At 32.3% G+C, this 15,680-nt stretch overlaps 4 protein-coding genes across 8 annotated transcripts in view; 1 reads left to right on the top strand and 3 right to left on the bottom strand.

Moving 5' to 3' along the window:
- Positions 1-4,528, bottom strand: part of LOC111493835 (inositol oxygenase 4-like) — a 5,069-nt gene extending 541 nt beyond the window's left edge. Inside the window, exons 1-11 of one of the 2 annotated variants that reach the window (XM_023143720.1) lie at positions 4,172-4,528; positions 2,473-2,679; positions 2,087-2,225; positions 1,696-1,777; positions 1,187-1,391; positions 1,035-1,094; positions 901-953; positions 627-749; positions 477-546; positions 298-376; positions 136-217 (exon numbers count right to left, since the gene is read on the bottom strand). In XM_023143720.1, coding sequence (XP_022999488.1) covers positions 136-217; positions 298-376; positions 477-546; positions 627-749; positions 901-953; positions 1,035-1,094; positions 1,187-1,391; positions 1,696-1,777; positions 2,087-2,225; positions 2,473-2,679; positions 4,172-4,382 — 1,311 coding nt within the window. In that variant the 5' untranslated portion in view covers positions 4,383-4,528. The remainder of the gene's footprint in view (positions 1-135; positions 218-297; positions 377-476; positions 547-626; positions 750-900; positions 954-1,034; positions 1,095-1,186; positions 1,392-1,695; positions 1,778-2,086; positions 2,226-2,472; positions 2,680-4,171) is intronic. The other variant, XM_023143721.1, reaches the window with a different exon arrangement.
- Positions 4,529-6,141: 1,613 nt separating this feature from the next.
- On the top strand, positions 6,142-9,142 carry LOC111493861 (vacuolar protein sorting-associated protein 32 homolog 2-like). Of its 4 annotated transcripts, none has more exons than XM_023143761.1 (8): positions 6,142-6,310; positions 6,449-6,554; positions 7,138-7,237; positions 7,811-7,896; positions 8,000-8,091; positions 8,461-8,575; positions 8,658-8,853; positions 8,950-9,142. In XM_023143761.1, exons 2-7 carry the CDS (start codon positions 6,483-6,485, stop codon positions 8,847-8,849), a joined length of 657 nt encoding a protein of 218 aa, XP_022999529.1. In that variant the 5' UTR covers positions 6,142-6,310; positions 6,449-6,482; the 3' UTR covers positions 8,850-8,853; positions 8,950-9,142. The 4 variants fall into 4 exon arrangements, with proteins under 4 accessions (XP_022999529.1, XP_022999528.1, XP_022999527.1 ...); XM_023143760.1 differs by having other exon boundaries at positions 6,446-6,554; XM_023143759.1 differs by having other exon boundaries at positions 6,142-6,345.
- Positions 9,143-11,668: 2,526 nt separating this feature from the next.
- LOC111493877 (40S ribosomal protein S30) lies at positions 11,669-12,350 on the bottom strand. The gene is made up of 3 exons (XM_023143784.1): positions 12,253-12,350; positions 12,017-12,154; positions 11,669-11,913 (listed from the first exon to the last, which is right to left on the bottom strand). The coding sequence occupies exons 1-3, from the start codon at positions 12,254-12,256 to the stop codon at positions 11,867-11,869; spliced, it is 189 nt and encodes a 62-aa protein (XP_022999552.1). The 5' UTR covers positions 12,257-12,350; the 3' UTR covers positions 11,669-11,866.
- Positions 12,351-13,292: 942 nt separating this feature from the next.
- LOC111493875 (60S ribosomal protein L31) lies at positions 13,293-14,994 on the bottom strand. The gene is made up of 3 exons (XM_023143780.1): positions 14,914-14,994; positions 14,535-14,639; positions 13,293-13,772 (listed from the first exon to the last, which is right to left on the bottom strand). Exons 2-3 carry the CDS (start codon positions 14,615-14,617, stop codon positions 13,493-13,495), a joined length of 363 nt encoding a protein of 120 aa, XP_022999548.1. The 5' UTR covers positions 14,618-14,639; positions 14,914-14,994; the 3' UTR covers positions 13,293-13,492.
- Between the last annotated feature and the right edge of the window lie 686 nt (positions 14,995-15,680).

Raw genomic sequence — 15,680 nt, 5'->3', positions numbered from 1 at the left:
AAAAAAAAAAAAAAAAAAAAAAAAAAAAAAAAAAAAAAAAAAAAAAAAAAAAAAAAAAAAAACGAAGCAAAAACTACCCTTTTAATAAATAAATAAAAATAAAAATAAAAAAATAAATCCGTGTTGAGTTCTAACCTTTCGAATGAGGGATTGGTAGTAGGGTTTGACCTTTTCCACGTCGACAAGAACTTTGCTCTTGCTGTAGAGGTCGTATTTGCTGGGAATGATTTTAAATATTCAATAATTTTTCAACTAAAAAAAGTAAAAAATTATAAAAAAATAAAAAATAAAAATTACTTGAAAACTGAAAGCCACTTCAAATTCTCAACGTCCTCCTTGTTCATCAAGTGTCGATATGCTCCTTCCTGATGCATTGCTACAAAATATATATGTTTATATAAATATGAATCACTCCTCAAAGTTATTTATATAATTAATTTACATCATACTATATACCAAAAATTAAATAAACTTACGATAAAATGAGTGATATCTGATGATAAACAATCCGGCTGAAGGTAGAGTTGTTCCATTTTCTTTAGCAACCTACATATTATTGAATTAAGGTTAAATAAAAACTATATTCTAAAAAGGGTTAATTTAATATGTTATAAAGTAATATATACCATGTACATATAATCGTCGTGCCCCCAAGAGATCACTACATTGTCGAGTCCACATCCATGAGAATAGATTCCATATTTTGTGTTGTAAGCTGGATTATCACGGTCTATATTGTCTTTGAAGTACTGCAGAATGTGCATCCCATATTAAATAAGTATTAAAATTGTGCCGATAATTACTTTATGTTATTTTTTAATACTAAAATATTAAAATTCCTTCCATAAAATAAAGTAAAAAATAAAAAAAATAAAATGAAAAGGGTAACAGTTTTGTTACCTTGTGATGAACAATTGATTTATCAAAGGCACACCCAAGAGGATATGTATCACCTACCAAATATTTGATTAATTGATTAATTGATTAATTGATTAATTAATATTAAAAGTAGGATACAGAAAAAAAGAACATACCAACAACAGCCCATTGAGGAAGCCCTCCAAAGATAGGAAGAAGGAGAACCTTTCCAAGATCTGAGACCCCAACAGTATTATTATTATCTCTTTCTTGTTTATAGAAATAAATAAATAAATATATATATATATATAAAGGAAGGAAATATGACCGTGGATAAGGGCAGTCAAGTGGAGCCAATCTTCGTTGGGATAATCTTTTCTAATGGCTTCGGCAGATTGAAGTAAGTGCTGAATCTGAGGCTCATCCAAATCTGGATCGCTCTCATCCACCACTTCATTCAGCAGCTCACAGCATTCCCATATGCTCATTTCTGTTTTGTCCAACTTCCCATACTCTTCTCTCATTCTCTTTACCTGTTTTTCCACCAAAACCATCCTTTTAAAACTCTAATTCCATCTCCGTCCTCGTTTGAAATGACTTATTTTTCTTTATCTTTAAAACCCCAACTTCACATCATACCCATTATGCACCCAAACAATACAGTTTAACACATGTTTGAAATGACTTTAAGACCCGATTGAAAGGATTTTTTTAGTAATATCAATAATTTAACACTGTTTAATTTCTAATTGGTGATTTAACTTCAATTTCTTAAAGAATAATTATATATTAGATAAAAAGATTAAAAAAATTAAGTAGAAATCTAATTGAACTTACAAAATCATATGTTTGGTTGATGTGGTTCAAGCGGTAGAGTTCTTCAACGGTCCTTTGCCTTGCGCTTTCTGCGTCATAATCCCTGCAAAATACATTCACACAAATACAAAAAAATTTAACATAATATTTTCAACCAAATTAAAATAAAATTTTTCAAAAAATTACTTTTTATGAAAATATTTTGTTAAATTTTAAATTTAATACTAATAAGTTCATAAATTTTTACTTAATAACTTCTTCATTACTAGTTTAGATTTTTATTAAAAAAAAATTAGGAAATAAATCTACCATTTAACCTAAATGTTATTTTATATATAAAATATATGAAAAAATAAATAAATAAATAAAACTGATAAACAAAGAAAATTGAGAAAGGAGATCACAAAATGACCTGAATGAATGGCCAAAGGAGTTGATTTTGGGGGCGAGGAAAACGGCGTCGTTTGGCGCATATTCTTCATTTTCAAATTCACCGTCCAATTCCGATTCATTACACTCCAGAGAAGGCTTCTGGACCTCAGCACACGTTGCTGTAGATTTAATCGCAATAAATTTCAATCTCATTTCAATAATTAAAAGAATTATAAAATCGAATGAGATTCGATAAGTATTGCTCTGTTTCTTTTGAATAAACATTAATTTTTTTCTTTTTATTAAACAGAGTAAAATCGCAGAGAGACCTCAAGAACGAACGCATCGAAGAACATATTGGAATCTCTACGATTCGAAAACGATGAAAAGATTCAGCAAAATGCAACAGAGAGATCGAAATCGTACCGTATTGCCGCTGAGCGTTGAGGATCGCCGATCGGTAAGTCGAAGGAAAATGCCGAGAAAGCGACGGAAAATGAAGAAAAGTCGAATCCACGGATCGCTGAGATTTTTCCTTCTTTCTATGGTGAGTTTGGAACTGAGAAACTTCGCCTTCATTTAATGGCGGAGACGACTCATTGCCGGAGAATTGGAATCCCTCCGAGTTCTCTACTGGAAACAAAAATAAATAAATTTATTGATATTTTTTATTATATATAATAAACACTATTTCTTAATTCAGCAATTTGGAGATATACTCAAAATTTTAAAATATTTAAAAATACGAATCAGACTTAAAAAGCGGCGGAAAACGACGTTTTATTTGGCTTAGTAGAATTTAAAGGGGACATCCGATTGGGTATTATTATTATTATTATTATTATTATTATTTATTTAAGGTTTTTAAGAAGAACAAATTCAAAATAGTAAGGAACTCAAATAGCCACACAATATATTTAACTGTACACCTCGAAGTTAAATTAAAGGTAACTAAATTCAGGCTTTAGATTTGGAATCCATGACCCAAGGACTTGTCCCTTTCGTTTGGAGCTTTTTAAAAGATTTTATTTATGAAATACACATTTACACGGTGTCAACTTTGGAAGATGACGTGGCATAACGTGGATGGCTTATTTTTTTCAATACAAAGCGTCCACTAGGCTGGGGCTGTGTTTGAGAAGTCACGTCAATGGGTCAAATGTTTTTATTTTTATTTGAGAATATAATAATAAGCCTTTATATAAAATCACTTTTTTATTTTGTCTCCACTCATAATTGTGCTTTTTAACAACTTTTCTAATTTTGTCGCCTCTCTTGTCTTTATTCTATTCCTATGCTTCTAATTATTACAATTGGAATTTTTTATACTATTATTTTTCCCAACCTTCTATCAATTCAAATTAACCAAATACTAATTTAATAAAAAGAATTTACAATTTTAGCTTAGGTAAATTAAATAAACATTCCCTTTAAAATAAATAAAGTTTATATTTTTTTTTATATCTAATTATATATATGAACTAACTCAAATAAAAATGACTGTAAAATTCATATATATATATATATATTTCTCTTTTAGCTTAAGATTTTTATTAATGGATATTACTTTATAAAAATGATTTAAAAGCTACATATTAAATACCTTCTATATTTTTAATTCAATTATCCATAGAAATATATAATTACATTTTTTTTTTTATAATGAAAGTAAGGAAAGATGTATAAAATATAGTTAAAAAACCATGAAATATTCAAAATAATTTGATAAGTAGTAAAATTGACATAGGTGTGGGTCAAATAACTTTTATCGTTTTTAATACACGTTTCTAAATTTTAATATTTATGGAAAAAAAAAGTCTACCTAATTCATATCTACGTCAAAATAGAATTTATTTTTACGTCATTACATATATAACAAAAGTAGTAGCTCTTTAAAGTTGAATTTTGGGTACTAAGTTAATTAATAAAATGTTTTAAACCGTTCTATTTTTTTCATAACAAAATAAAAGTATAAAGAATGACATACACGAATTAATTTAATTAGTGACTCTTATAGTTATATTAAGAGTTCAAGTTGGTATGTTAGTTGATGGTAAATTACCGTTTTATCCTTAAAAAAAAAAAAAAAAAAAAAAAGAAGAAGAAGAAGGTGGAAGTAGGGAACCTGAGGAAGGTAAGAGGGGGTTGGGACGCATGGGAGGAAGGCCGAGCATGGCCATAAATGCAGAAACATTGGCCGTCCTCGGAACGGCTCTCCGCGTCTTAAACTCATCGGAAACGCCTTGAGTGAAGTCGCAATGAGCATCCTTGAGCAAGCACCGCCGTCCGCCGGCCGCCGCAAACTTCCTGAAAGGCTCAATGAACCACCTGTTCATTGTGGAGAATCCTTGCGCGTGCTGTCTCCGCCGCCGAATTGGCCTCCTAACCTGGCGTCAGGAATGAACCGGAAGCTGAAGTTCGGGTGGCTTCGTGGCTTCGGGTTTAGCCTCAAATTTGGGTGTTTTATTTTCTCATATTTCTGCTTTTGGTTCTGCCTTTTTATCTTCTCCGTTTTTTCCTCTTCCATATCTGTGCCGGATAAATTTGGCCTCACATTTCATTTCACACGTGCCATAAATAAACCACATTCGGTTGGAGGGTTTAGTGACTAATAATTTAATCACCAATAATTTCATCACTTTAGACATAACAAACTGTTTGCTTTTTCCAAATATGATGTCTTTTCCACGAGTTTCTTTTTTTTTTTTTTTTTTTGTATATAAAAAATATATCATGTATAATTAATTGTTTATTTTAATTATTGATTCAAAAATATTATTTATTTATTAAAATTTTAATAACAGTAATGTGTAACACCTTAATAAACTATATGTTATTGATCAAATTAAATAATAATTTCAGAAATTAATTGTAACACTTAATAGAATTTAAAAATTTATGGGTATAATTCAATAATTCTCAAATAGGACGACTGACTAGGCGACCACTCAGATTCTTTCCCTGATATGGAATGGCTTTTTCAAAACACAAAATAATTTAATTTTTAAAATTTAATATTGTTTTTTTTATCAATTTGTAATAATATAGTATTATAAATTTAGGATAAGAATCTAAAGAATGTGCTGATGTCGAAGATATTATTTTTAACTTAATTATAGGCAATTAGTAATGAATAATGCTACGAATATTAATATCATTATTTTAATGATACTTTAAAATTTTGTTTTTTAATCAAATAATAATAACAATAATTACGATGGTGAGTATTTATGAAGAAAATATTAATATCGATTTATTAGAAATATTGTATTGAAATGGAATATGAAATTAAAAGTATATAAAATAGTTTATCGTGCAAAAGGAGTACTTTAATATGGATAATGTCGGCTTGGAAATGTTACTTTTTAAAGATTGAGATAATGAATATCGAATCTTTGTCCCCCACGTTTTGCACTAATTTGTCTACATGATCAAATTCATGATTGAGGAAAGAACAGTGACACCAAATTCATTATTCTAACTAAAATACCTGGTTTTCGAAGCATGTCTCGAGGAGCCATTTCGAGCTAATTCTTAACACGTTAAAAAATAATCAAGTTTTATTTATTTTTGGATAAATGATAATCTAGAGTCCTATGGTGTTTTATTAATATATGTTAAAAATATTTTTATTTACTTTAATAATTTATTTATACTAATTATGATTATGAAATATGAATAATACTGCTCTTGAAATGTCCCACGAAAAGTGAGAGTTTTATTTTGAGGCTAAATAAACCTATGTATATTGTCTTTAGACTTAGAAGAAGGTAGTAAAAAGAGCCTTAAGAATCTAAGTTTCTTTACAATCATATGTAGCTGATATGTAGCGCAGTTTATAATTATTAAAAGAGTTTGTCATTATTTACGTGATGTAAGGGTATATTTGACATTTGAATTAATTTGCTGGGAACAGCTGTGGTGACTGGGCTTCTCTGTACTTTATCTGGTTTGGCCCATATACATGTCCATCAGCCCAAGTTTGAATTTGGACCGATTCAATGATAAGATATTCAGCCCATCATTGGAGTACCAATCGAGCCCGGCCCATATCCCCATATAAATAGAATTGGCGGAGTGAAAATTGGTAGTTTTTGATTTGATCTACGGAAACCAGCAAGTACATTGCCGCGTGGAGACGAAACAGCGACGTGAAGAGAGCAGGAACTCTAAATCCTCGTCCTCCGGATTCTGGAGCGATTGAGGAAGCCTTTCTACTTCAAAATTCTTCACAAATTCTTTCGGTTCATTTCTGCTTCTCATATTTCCGTCTCAATCTCTCTGGTTTATCGACTTTTGGTAGGAATTGATTGTTTTTGCTTTCATCGAAGTTGATTGGCTGTTTGAAACTAAGCATTTGGAACTAAGCGTTTTGTTCTGATTTTGTTCTTTGTTGCAGAAGATCGAGAGAGGATTCTTTTTGCTTAGCGTCAACAATGTTCAACAGGCTTTTTGGTAAACCTAAACAAGAAGCCAATGCTTTGGCTACGTTAGAGAAGCTAAGCGAGGTACGTCTTCACTTTGTTGTTCTATTGTTTTAGATATTCTTTTTATGGAAACGATCTTTTCCTTTAGTAGATTGTTCTGAACTCTAGCTCTATTTCTTTCGATCTTGATTGATATTTGACTTCTCGTTCATTCACCTCTTCCAAATATTATTGTTTATGACGACTGAGTAATTGGTCCTCCTTGACGGAGTATTAGTGTTTATGACGCCACGATAATTGGTTCTCACTTCTCCTTGACCGAGTATTAGTGTTTATTTGGTTCTTCTTTTCACTTGGTCAAGTGGTGGTTCCGGTTGAGAAATAATCGTCTTATTTGAATTAGGTTAACATGTAATTTTACACTTGTTCTCCTACTTGTAACCGCGGTACACTAGGTGAAATTTCACAGATGTAAGAACTGAAAACTGTGTACTACATTTCTATGCTATTCCTCTATGCGATTATATTGGAGTTGATAGTTGAAATCATGTCCGATGTGATGGTAATTGTGAACGCACAGACCTTTTTAGTCTAACAAAGCTTTTCATAATTGGTACCAAGGTTTTTGGGCACTTTTTTTCACTGTCTGTAATGATCTGTTTAGACGCTTGAAATGCTGGAGAAGAAAGAGAACGTTCTTGTAAAGAAGGCATCTGCAGAGGTTGAAAAAGCTAAAGAGTTCACAAGAGTGAAGAATAAACGAGGTATGGCCTGAAATTGAGTGATCTCATCTATGACGATATTGATTTCAATTTCCTTTGATTCTTTAAATGTGTGGAGCGTAATTAAGATTTAATTAATACCTACGTTGTCGACTCTGAGGTGTAAATTTGATGTCGCACCATACCTGGTTTACTCACGTTTCGAAGTTTTTTAATCCGTTTTTTACTTTTGAAATGCAAGTTCTGCAGGAACTAATGCTGTTTTTCAAGTACTTTTTCTTTGTTCATTTTAGTTATTTTTTATTATTAGAAGGAGAATCTTGTTCTCAATGAATCTACGAAGTAGATTCTCGCTTGTTAGGGAAATAAATCTCATGAATGGTTTTGTGTGGGTTAGAGAATACAAACTGCATTTTAATTTTTTTTTTTTTTCAAATAAGTAGAAGGCACGGTGATTTGAAAATGTTGATATTGCTCTTTTCATTTATAAAATCAATTTTGATTACATGACAATTGTCCGGTGGTAGTCTGAATACAGCTATTATTGAGTTAATAGAGCCATAAGGACTTAATGATTTTCAGATTCCATTCACAATCATTATATTTTGTTTGCAGCGGCCATACAATGTTTGAAGAGAAAGAGACTCTACGAACAGCAAGTCGAGCAGCTTGGAAATTTTCAATTGCGTATCCACGATCAGGTGTGCTGTAGTCGTTATTTACTGATTGATGAGACGTCTATTTCTTTTACTTTCATGAGCTGCAATGAAGCTTTTACTCAAAAACCTATTCTCACTCTTGCAGATGATTATGTTAGAAGGCGCTAAAGCTACGACGGAGACTGTCGATGCTTTGAGAACAGGAGCATCTGCAATGAAGGCAATGCAGAAAGCAACGTATGCCTACTTTTATTTGCCTTCGTGGTTTATAAGCTTTCAGAATTTTGGTCTTGCTGGTTCATTCAATATCTATAAAAAAATAAATCAGTCTATGTTATATAGTACATCTTAGCACGTCTTTTAACCATATTATTATTATTATTGCCCAAAAATGTACGATATATCTGAACTTATTTCATCACTTCATTCATCTAGTTAAGCTAGCAGTCTGGAGAAAATGCGATCAAATTTTGATGCCAGTTCATTTAAATATTATTTTAACGACCTGAAATTTGAAGGATTTGTGAAATTTTTCTTCATGTTTTAGTGAGAAGTTAGAGCTGTAGTTTATATAGTAAGTAGCTTAATTATTCGGAACTTCTTCAGAAATATTGATGATGTGGACAAAACGATGGATGAGATTAATGAGCAGACGGAGAATATGAAACAGATACAGGAAGCGCTATCAAATCCAATTGGTGCTGCAGCTGACTTCGACGAGGTTGTTAATCTTTTACTCTTTCCTATTATTAATAGCTTATATCTAGTAAGTATCTCATCTAGTGACTATGGTTGCCATTCAGGATGAATTGGAGGCGGAACTTGAAGAGCTGGAAAGTGCGGAGTTGGAAGAGCAACTTCTCCAACAGGCGTCAACAACTCCTGCTGCGCCGGTTTCCGTCCCGTCAGGCCGAGTACCTGCACGCCCTGTTCCTCGGAAGAGAACTGCTGAAGAAGAGGAACTCGCAGCTCTGCAAGCGGAGATGGCCCTCTAATCAGGTCTTCTTCTTTCAACGTTTTATATTTTATTTGAAAGATGTCAATGGAGTATATGAACTGTTATCTTGCAATTGAATCGGTGTAATCTCCTGGCAGATTGTGCCATCCAGGAAGCATACGATGGGCGTTCGTTCAAAATTGCATACGACCCATTCTATTCTTCCCTGCCGCGTGAAGTTGAAGTTGTACATAAAGAACGCGAAATAACTGCAATCATCCTTTAAATCTTTAAATTATCTATACTCAATTTTGCAGGGAATGCAAACATTGTGTTCCATTTTAAATTTAATTTCGTGGGCCTAGGGAAATTTAGGTACGTTCCTTTATTCATAGTTTCATAATTTTATTAATTCTAGGTTTATAAGTAATCGCATATTGGTTTAGGAAGACAACTACTAACAAACATGTTTTAGATTTAAGTTCAAGTTTTTGTTCCTGATTTTTCATATTCAGGATTTTGAAGTGCAAGAAATTTTAAACTTAAAAGGTTCACAATCAATTAATCAATTCATCAGTCATAAATTTAAATTCGGCCTAATAAAGCTTCCTTTCAAATTTTACAAATATAAATACTAGATGGACTAATTCACAAATACGAAAAAGTATCAGCTTTTTTGTTGCTTTTTAAAATTTATAGTGAGCTTCGAAAATGAAAATAAATAGTACAAATTTCACATTTGAAAATTCGTTTAACCAATTTGTAAGCCTCAATCCAATTTCTAGTAAAAGTTTAAAAATTTAATATTTTAAAAAATCTATATAGCAAAAAAGGATATTAAATACAAGGAATGAATTAAAACCTAAAGAATAAAATGTCGCAGACTTTATACACAAGCAAAACAAGCTAAATTTAAATGAATCCAAATAGTTATCCTAATATCGTAGACATAATTTGAAAGTAGAGATGAAGAATAAAAGAAAAAAATCAGTATAGATTTGTATGATTGGAGGTCATTTTCTTAAGACCTACCATTTAGTAAATCCTTCCCCTCTACTTTAACCTTATAAAAAATGGATGAGACTGAACTTCCCATCTTCACAATTCTAAATTATCAGAAAACGAGGGAAGAAAAGAAATGAAAGAAAGAGAAGCTCATTCACTTCAACAACACTATTTCACAATTCCATGGCATTCACTTTTCTTTCTTTCACTTAAATTAAGGTCTCAAATCATACTAAATGACGGTTTTAAGAATTGACCTCCAACCAAACAAATCTATACTTGCAAATCTTTATAAAAAAAATTAACAGAAAATAATTTCGGAGAAAATATTAAAGGAATTCTAGAAACATATCTAGCCTCTTTAACTTCCCATGATAACTAAAACTTTTTAAACACTTTTTACTATCTCAAAAAACTAATTGGCTGTCTCAGCTAATGAGAGGAAGGAAGGTGGTTGAAGATTGACTTAAAAACACTATCATCATTCCCAAACAACTAAATCGGTACTTAACATTTTCGGAGACGAGAGCTTTTGAAATTCAAATTTCCAATAAATACAAGGACATCAACTAAATTCAAGATCAATATTCTTGAATTTGTAATTTACATTTGACAAAATGGACGAGAATAATGATAATACAAACAAGAATGATCTATGGTTTTGCATCGTAATGAATGTCTACAAAAACTAACAAGGCCTATGATAGCAATACTCTAGCCCCGCTACTAAAATACTACCACTACAACTAGAAAATGGCGAAGGAATTAGTTTAAAATGACTGGAGGATTTAGTTTAAAATGACTGGAGGATTTAGTTTCAAATGACTGGAGGAAATAGTTTCAAATGACTGGAGGAAATAGTTTCAAATGACTGGAGGAAATAGTTTCAAATGACGGGAGGAATTAGTTAAAAATGACGGGAGGAATTAGTTAAAAATGACGGGAGGAATGAAGGAATTAGTTTAAAATGAAGAAGGAATTAGTTTAAAATGAAGAAGGAATTAGTTTAAAATGAAGAAGGAATTAGTTTAAAATGACGAAGGAATTAGTTGAAAATGAAGAAGGAATTAGTTTAAAATGAAGAAGAAATTAGTTTAAAATGAAGAAGAAATTAGTTTAAAATGAAGAAGAAATTAGTTTAAAATGAAGAAGAAATTAGTTTAAAATGAAGAAGAAATTAGTTTAAAATGAAGAAGAAATTAGTTTAAAATGAAGAAGAAATTAGTTTAAAATGAAGAAGAAATTAGTTTAAAATGAAGAAGAAATTAGTTTAAAATGAAGAAGAAATTAGATTCAAATGAAGAAGAAATTAGTTTCAAATGAAGAAGAAATTAGTTTAAAATGAAGAAGAAATTAGTTTAAAATGAAGAAGAAATTAGTTTAAAAATGAAGAAGAAATTAGTTTAAAATGAAGAAGAAATTAGTTTAAAATGAAGAAGAAATTAGTTTAAAATGAAGAAGAAATTAGTTTAAAATGAAGAAGCAGTTAGTTTAAAATGAAGAAGCAGTTAGTTTAAAATGAAGAAGAAGTTAGTTTAAAATGAAGAAGAAATTAGTTTAAAATGACGAAGGAATTAGTTTAAAATGAATTCAAAACATAGGAATCTGTTGAATGAGTTCCTAACAAACTAAGTCTACTAAGCGAGATTGTCATCATTTTGTCCAGAATCCGTCTTACTCACTGTCATCTTCAATTTCTAACTAAGTTACCTAAACACCTTGTCAGTTCTCAGAGAACTTCACAGGGAGAAGGTAGTTGGAAATGACAAGACCAGAGTTTAATTCCAAATCTAAAGAATAAAACAGTTGCAAGATCTAGAAATACAGAGCCTACACTCGATCTCCTACAGTATCATCCCTTGCCAATGTCTATTAACAAAGACTTAACAAACTCATCTCATTGCGAAACGTCAAAACTTAAGACGTAAAAGATACATGTAGTGACTAAACAAAAACCTTCTGAATGCTATCATTGTCCAGATCAATGCAAGAGTGAACACATCAAGGAAGAACTAACAAAAATATTAAATAACATGAAAGAATGGCTGTTATGCCGAATTATTGAGACTCTTACTTCTCTGACGAGTTAGGTCCTCTCTTCTTGCCGAAGCCAACGACTGCGAGAGGATATTTAAACTCATAAAAAACGAGTAAAGGATAAAAGTTCGAACGCGATTAGAACATCAAAGAGAGAGGGAGGGAGAGGAAATAAATGCTTACCGGCAGTGACGAATCGACGATTGTATTGCATCCGTTTGTGAGCACGTCCTCGTGGCTTCTTCTTCTTGTCCTGTTTGGCAACCTTCGGAGTCTGGCCTCTCACCTTACCGGCACGAGCCAAAGATCCGTGAACCTTACCTGAATGTCGATTACAGAGATGAAGAAACGAATTAATCAGGATCATCAAACAGACGAACATAAGATGCAAAACGAGTCTATAAGAGCTCGATCCTCACCCATGGCTAATCTGAAAGCGTCTTCTCCTCTTCCGGATGTTCGGCGACTGGCGTGATCGCTTCGACCGCTAGAAACTAAAAACGCAACTTGCAAAAATTAGGTTTAGGAGAATGGACAAACATATATATAGTAGTGGGTTGGCTGAGGCGCGAAAATTTGATCCAGCCGGCCCAGCCCATATTTAATTTCACTTATATATCGGCCCAAAGTTTTTTCTAACCCAAATAAAAACTATTTTTTAGCAATATATTATTTTTTCAGCGCGAAAATTTGTTTTGTCTTTATTGCTTCTCCTAAAATTACATGTAATTATAATTTATTTTAATTCGAAAAAATTCTCACGATTTTTCCCTAAACAATCCTCCTAAATATAATTGGCTATTTCTTTTCTAGTTTAAAACTTAGAGAGCAAGATTTGAACCTCATTTTTCTCAACCTCTTAGAACTTTCTTTTCCCTTCCAAGTGGTCCTTCAATTTGTTTCCAAACAACTTTTTTTTCATCACAAAATAGTCTATTGTTTGTTCGTTCTTAGTTCGTTCATGTATGCTACAACTTTCAATTTGTGTATTTCTTTTCCCTTACGATTTGAACTTTGAGACGTTGTGACCAACTTCAGCATTGATGAAATAGTCCAACTTAATTATTCGAATCTATGCAACAATTGTTAAAAATAGTGCAATATAATTCTAATTGCAACAAAATTGTCTAAATGTAATCGCCAAAAAAAATAAATCAAACCTGCTAAGCAAAACATTGACTAAACAACTCCCTACATTAATTAACCAAACAACTCCGGGTCGGGTTAGACCGAGAAAGATTAAGATGGGATTGTCCAGGAAAATGGTCTTTATAGAAATCAACATACTACTACCAAAAAAGAAAAGAAAAAAAACAACATACTACTACCAAAAAAGAAAAGAAAAAAAAAAGATTCTATACTGATGTGGCTGAAGGCAGCTACCCCCTAGGGAAGATTATGATTATATAAACAAACGCAAAATGGTATTTAGATTGAATTATAAAACATGGATATGATATGATCAAGGGCTAGAAAAGCCTCGGTTAATGTAACCCAAAAACAATTGAACTTAATACTGAATATGTCCAGGAACTATAAGTTAATTCAAAAAAGATCTCCAAAGACAACAATTAAAATATGAGTCTTCTTTCATTCAACAAATCAAAACTACAACCTAATATCATCTTACCACCTCTTCTCGAAAACAGTTGACACGAATCAATCATCTTCCTCAATGACCTTAGTCCCGAGTCCCTTCAGTCCTTCTGCGGGTATTTCTGCAACTGTTACGAGGGAGTACAACTCTTCCTTGGCATCCTCATCATCGTTTCTCTTGCGAGCAATACGAACTCTAATTCTTCTGGGCACACTCCTGATTCCCCTGCTCCAGATATGCTTGTTCAGCTTAACATCCACTCTCACATCCTTCGTACCCATGGCCTTCTCAGCAAACTTCCTGATCTCCTTGATGGCCTTAGGAGCCTTCTTCTTAAAGGTGCTGTTCATTCACAAACAGTACAGTTTAATGAGTAGCAAACAACAGATCATGCGATTATACATTATTTCCAGAAACGATACAATCACAAAGATAGAGATGGACATCAGGGAGGTTAGGTTAACCATATTTTAGGATATAGATAAATTGAAAAGGAAACAAAAAGGCTATATATGGTAATGAAAGTAACCAATTAGATAATAAACGAAAATGGTCGAAATACTTGTGTATCACGGGCTCCGGGGGAAACTATTCATACAAAGCATGGAAGGGACCAGCTAAAGCTTCTAACTCTTCATAAAAGAGTATCAACAATCCTGGATTGGTTCTGTCCAAAGGCTCTAATTCATCTCATATCCAGACGATAGAACAAAACAGGCTACAGTAGTGGGGAGATATGCTTATTCTGGCTATTTGTAGACAAAAGTAATATTATAGCCCTACAACAACTATAACTTCAATTAGCAACAAATCCGACATCCCAAACCTCAAACTAAAATCTAGAGTACAATAGACGGTACGAACTAAAATCTAGTAATACCAATCAATAGTTCTAGGAAAAGGGAAGCAAGAGTAAACTCATGGCACACACTTCCGAGTAAAGTACAAAAATCTGACGACTTACCGAACATTAAAAAGAGTAAACGCATAGCCACTACTAAATCGAGGTTACTCCTCCCACATAAAGTACATAATCAGCTAGAATATACATACCGAACATTAAAAAGGAAAAATACACATGAGAGGCAGATAAAATGAACGTACCAGCCATGAAGGCGCTTGTGAAGGTTAATAGTGTACTCTCTGGAGACTACCTCCTCCTTTCTTCCTTTGGTCTTCTCTACCATTTTTAAATCTCTTCAAAAATACCTGTACGCAGTAAGCCTTTTGAAGATAAGCAGACAAAATTTCTACGAGTTCTAAATTCTCAAATTCAGACATGCCGATATATATATTAAAACGATTCATAAGCTTCACAGATTAGAAACGGCCGGAAGCGGCCAAGCCGATCGCATAAAAAGCAAAAAGGTAATCAAAACCAAAACAGATCATGATTTACCGGTTTACAAAGTTTCAAGACAAGCGAAAACGAAGTATTGAACTAATAATTGAGAAGACATGTTCAAAGTTCAAGAGTAGAGACCTGGCGTTCGGCAACGCGAAGAGTGGCCTCCAGTGAAAGAGATGTTCTTCAGGCGCACCAATAAACCCTAATGCTGACTTTATATAAGGGTTTAAATTATTGCGGGCTTATTGTGTCACAGACTTTGTCAAGTTTGGGCCTATAAATGGACCGATGAATATAATAAATGGGCTATTTTTTAAAAAAGGGAAAATAAATAAAATAAAATAAAACTCCATTTTAGCATATTAAACCATATACTTGATCTTTTTTTATGGTTGGGTGTTCAACATTTATATGGCCAAACTTTGAACGGTAAATTTGGGTCATTTATTATTAGTTAGTTGGAAAAAGATTAGTTTAATTTTGAAGACTTAATCAAATTTAGAGTTTAATTATGGAAGTAAATTTGAAGTTTAATGGTAATTTAAATATACTAAAGGTAATATCATTTGTGTACCCAAGAAGAATACACCAACGAAGAATACACCCTAAATGGAGCACTCATGAGACATATAGCAAGAATAGGTCCCAACCCATTTCCACTACTTAATTCTACATATCATTGAGAAAATAAATGGAGCAAAATTAACAAAGAACATCATAACTCATCGAGTTAAAACACGTGTTCTTGACCATGAAGTCAAAAGTTTGAAGGACAATAATAAAGCCACGAACTCGGAATCATTCAAAGCGGTGCAGTGAAAGTGTAGAGATTGAAACAAGAGAAAAGAGAAGAGTTTGAAGGTGTTGCCAAGGTTTAATACATCAAGAGCTACAAGTATCAT

The sequence above is a fragment of the Cucurbita maxima genome, unplaced genomic scaffold (assembly GCF_002738345.1).
Source record: "Cucurbita maxima cultivar Rimu unplaced genomic scaffold, Cmax_1.0 Cma_Scf00019, whole genome shotgun sequence".
Lineage (NCBI taxonomy): Eukaryota > Viridiplantae > Streptophyta > Magnoliopsida > Cucurbitales > Cucurbitaceae > Cucurbita > Cucurbita maxima.
The sequence above is the reverse complement of the archived record's forward strand: the minus strand, read 5'-3'. Positions and strand labels throughout refer to the sequence as shown.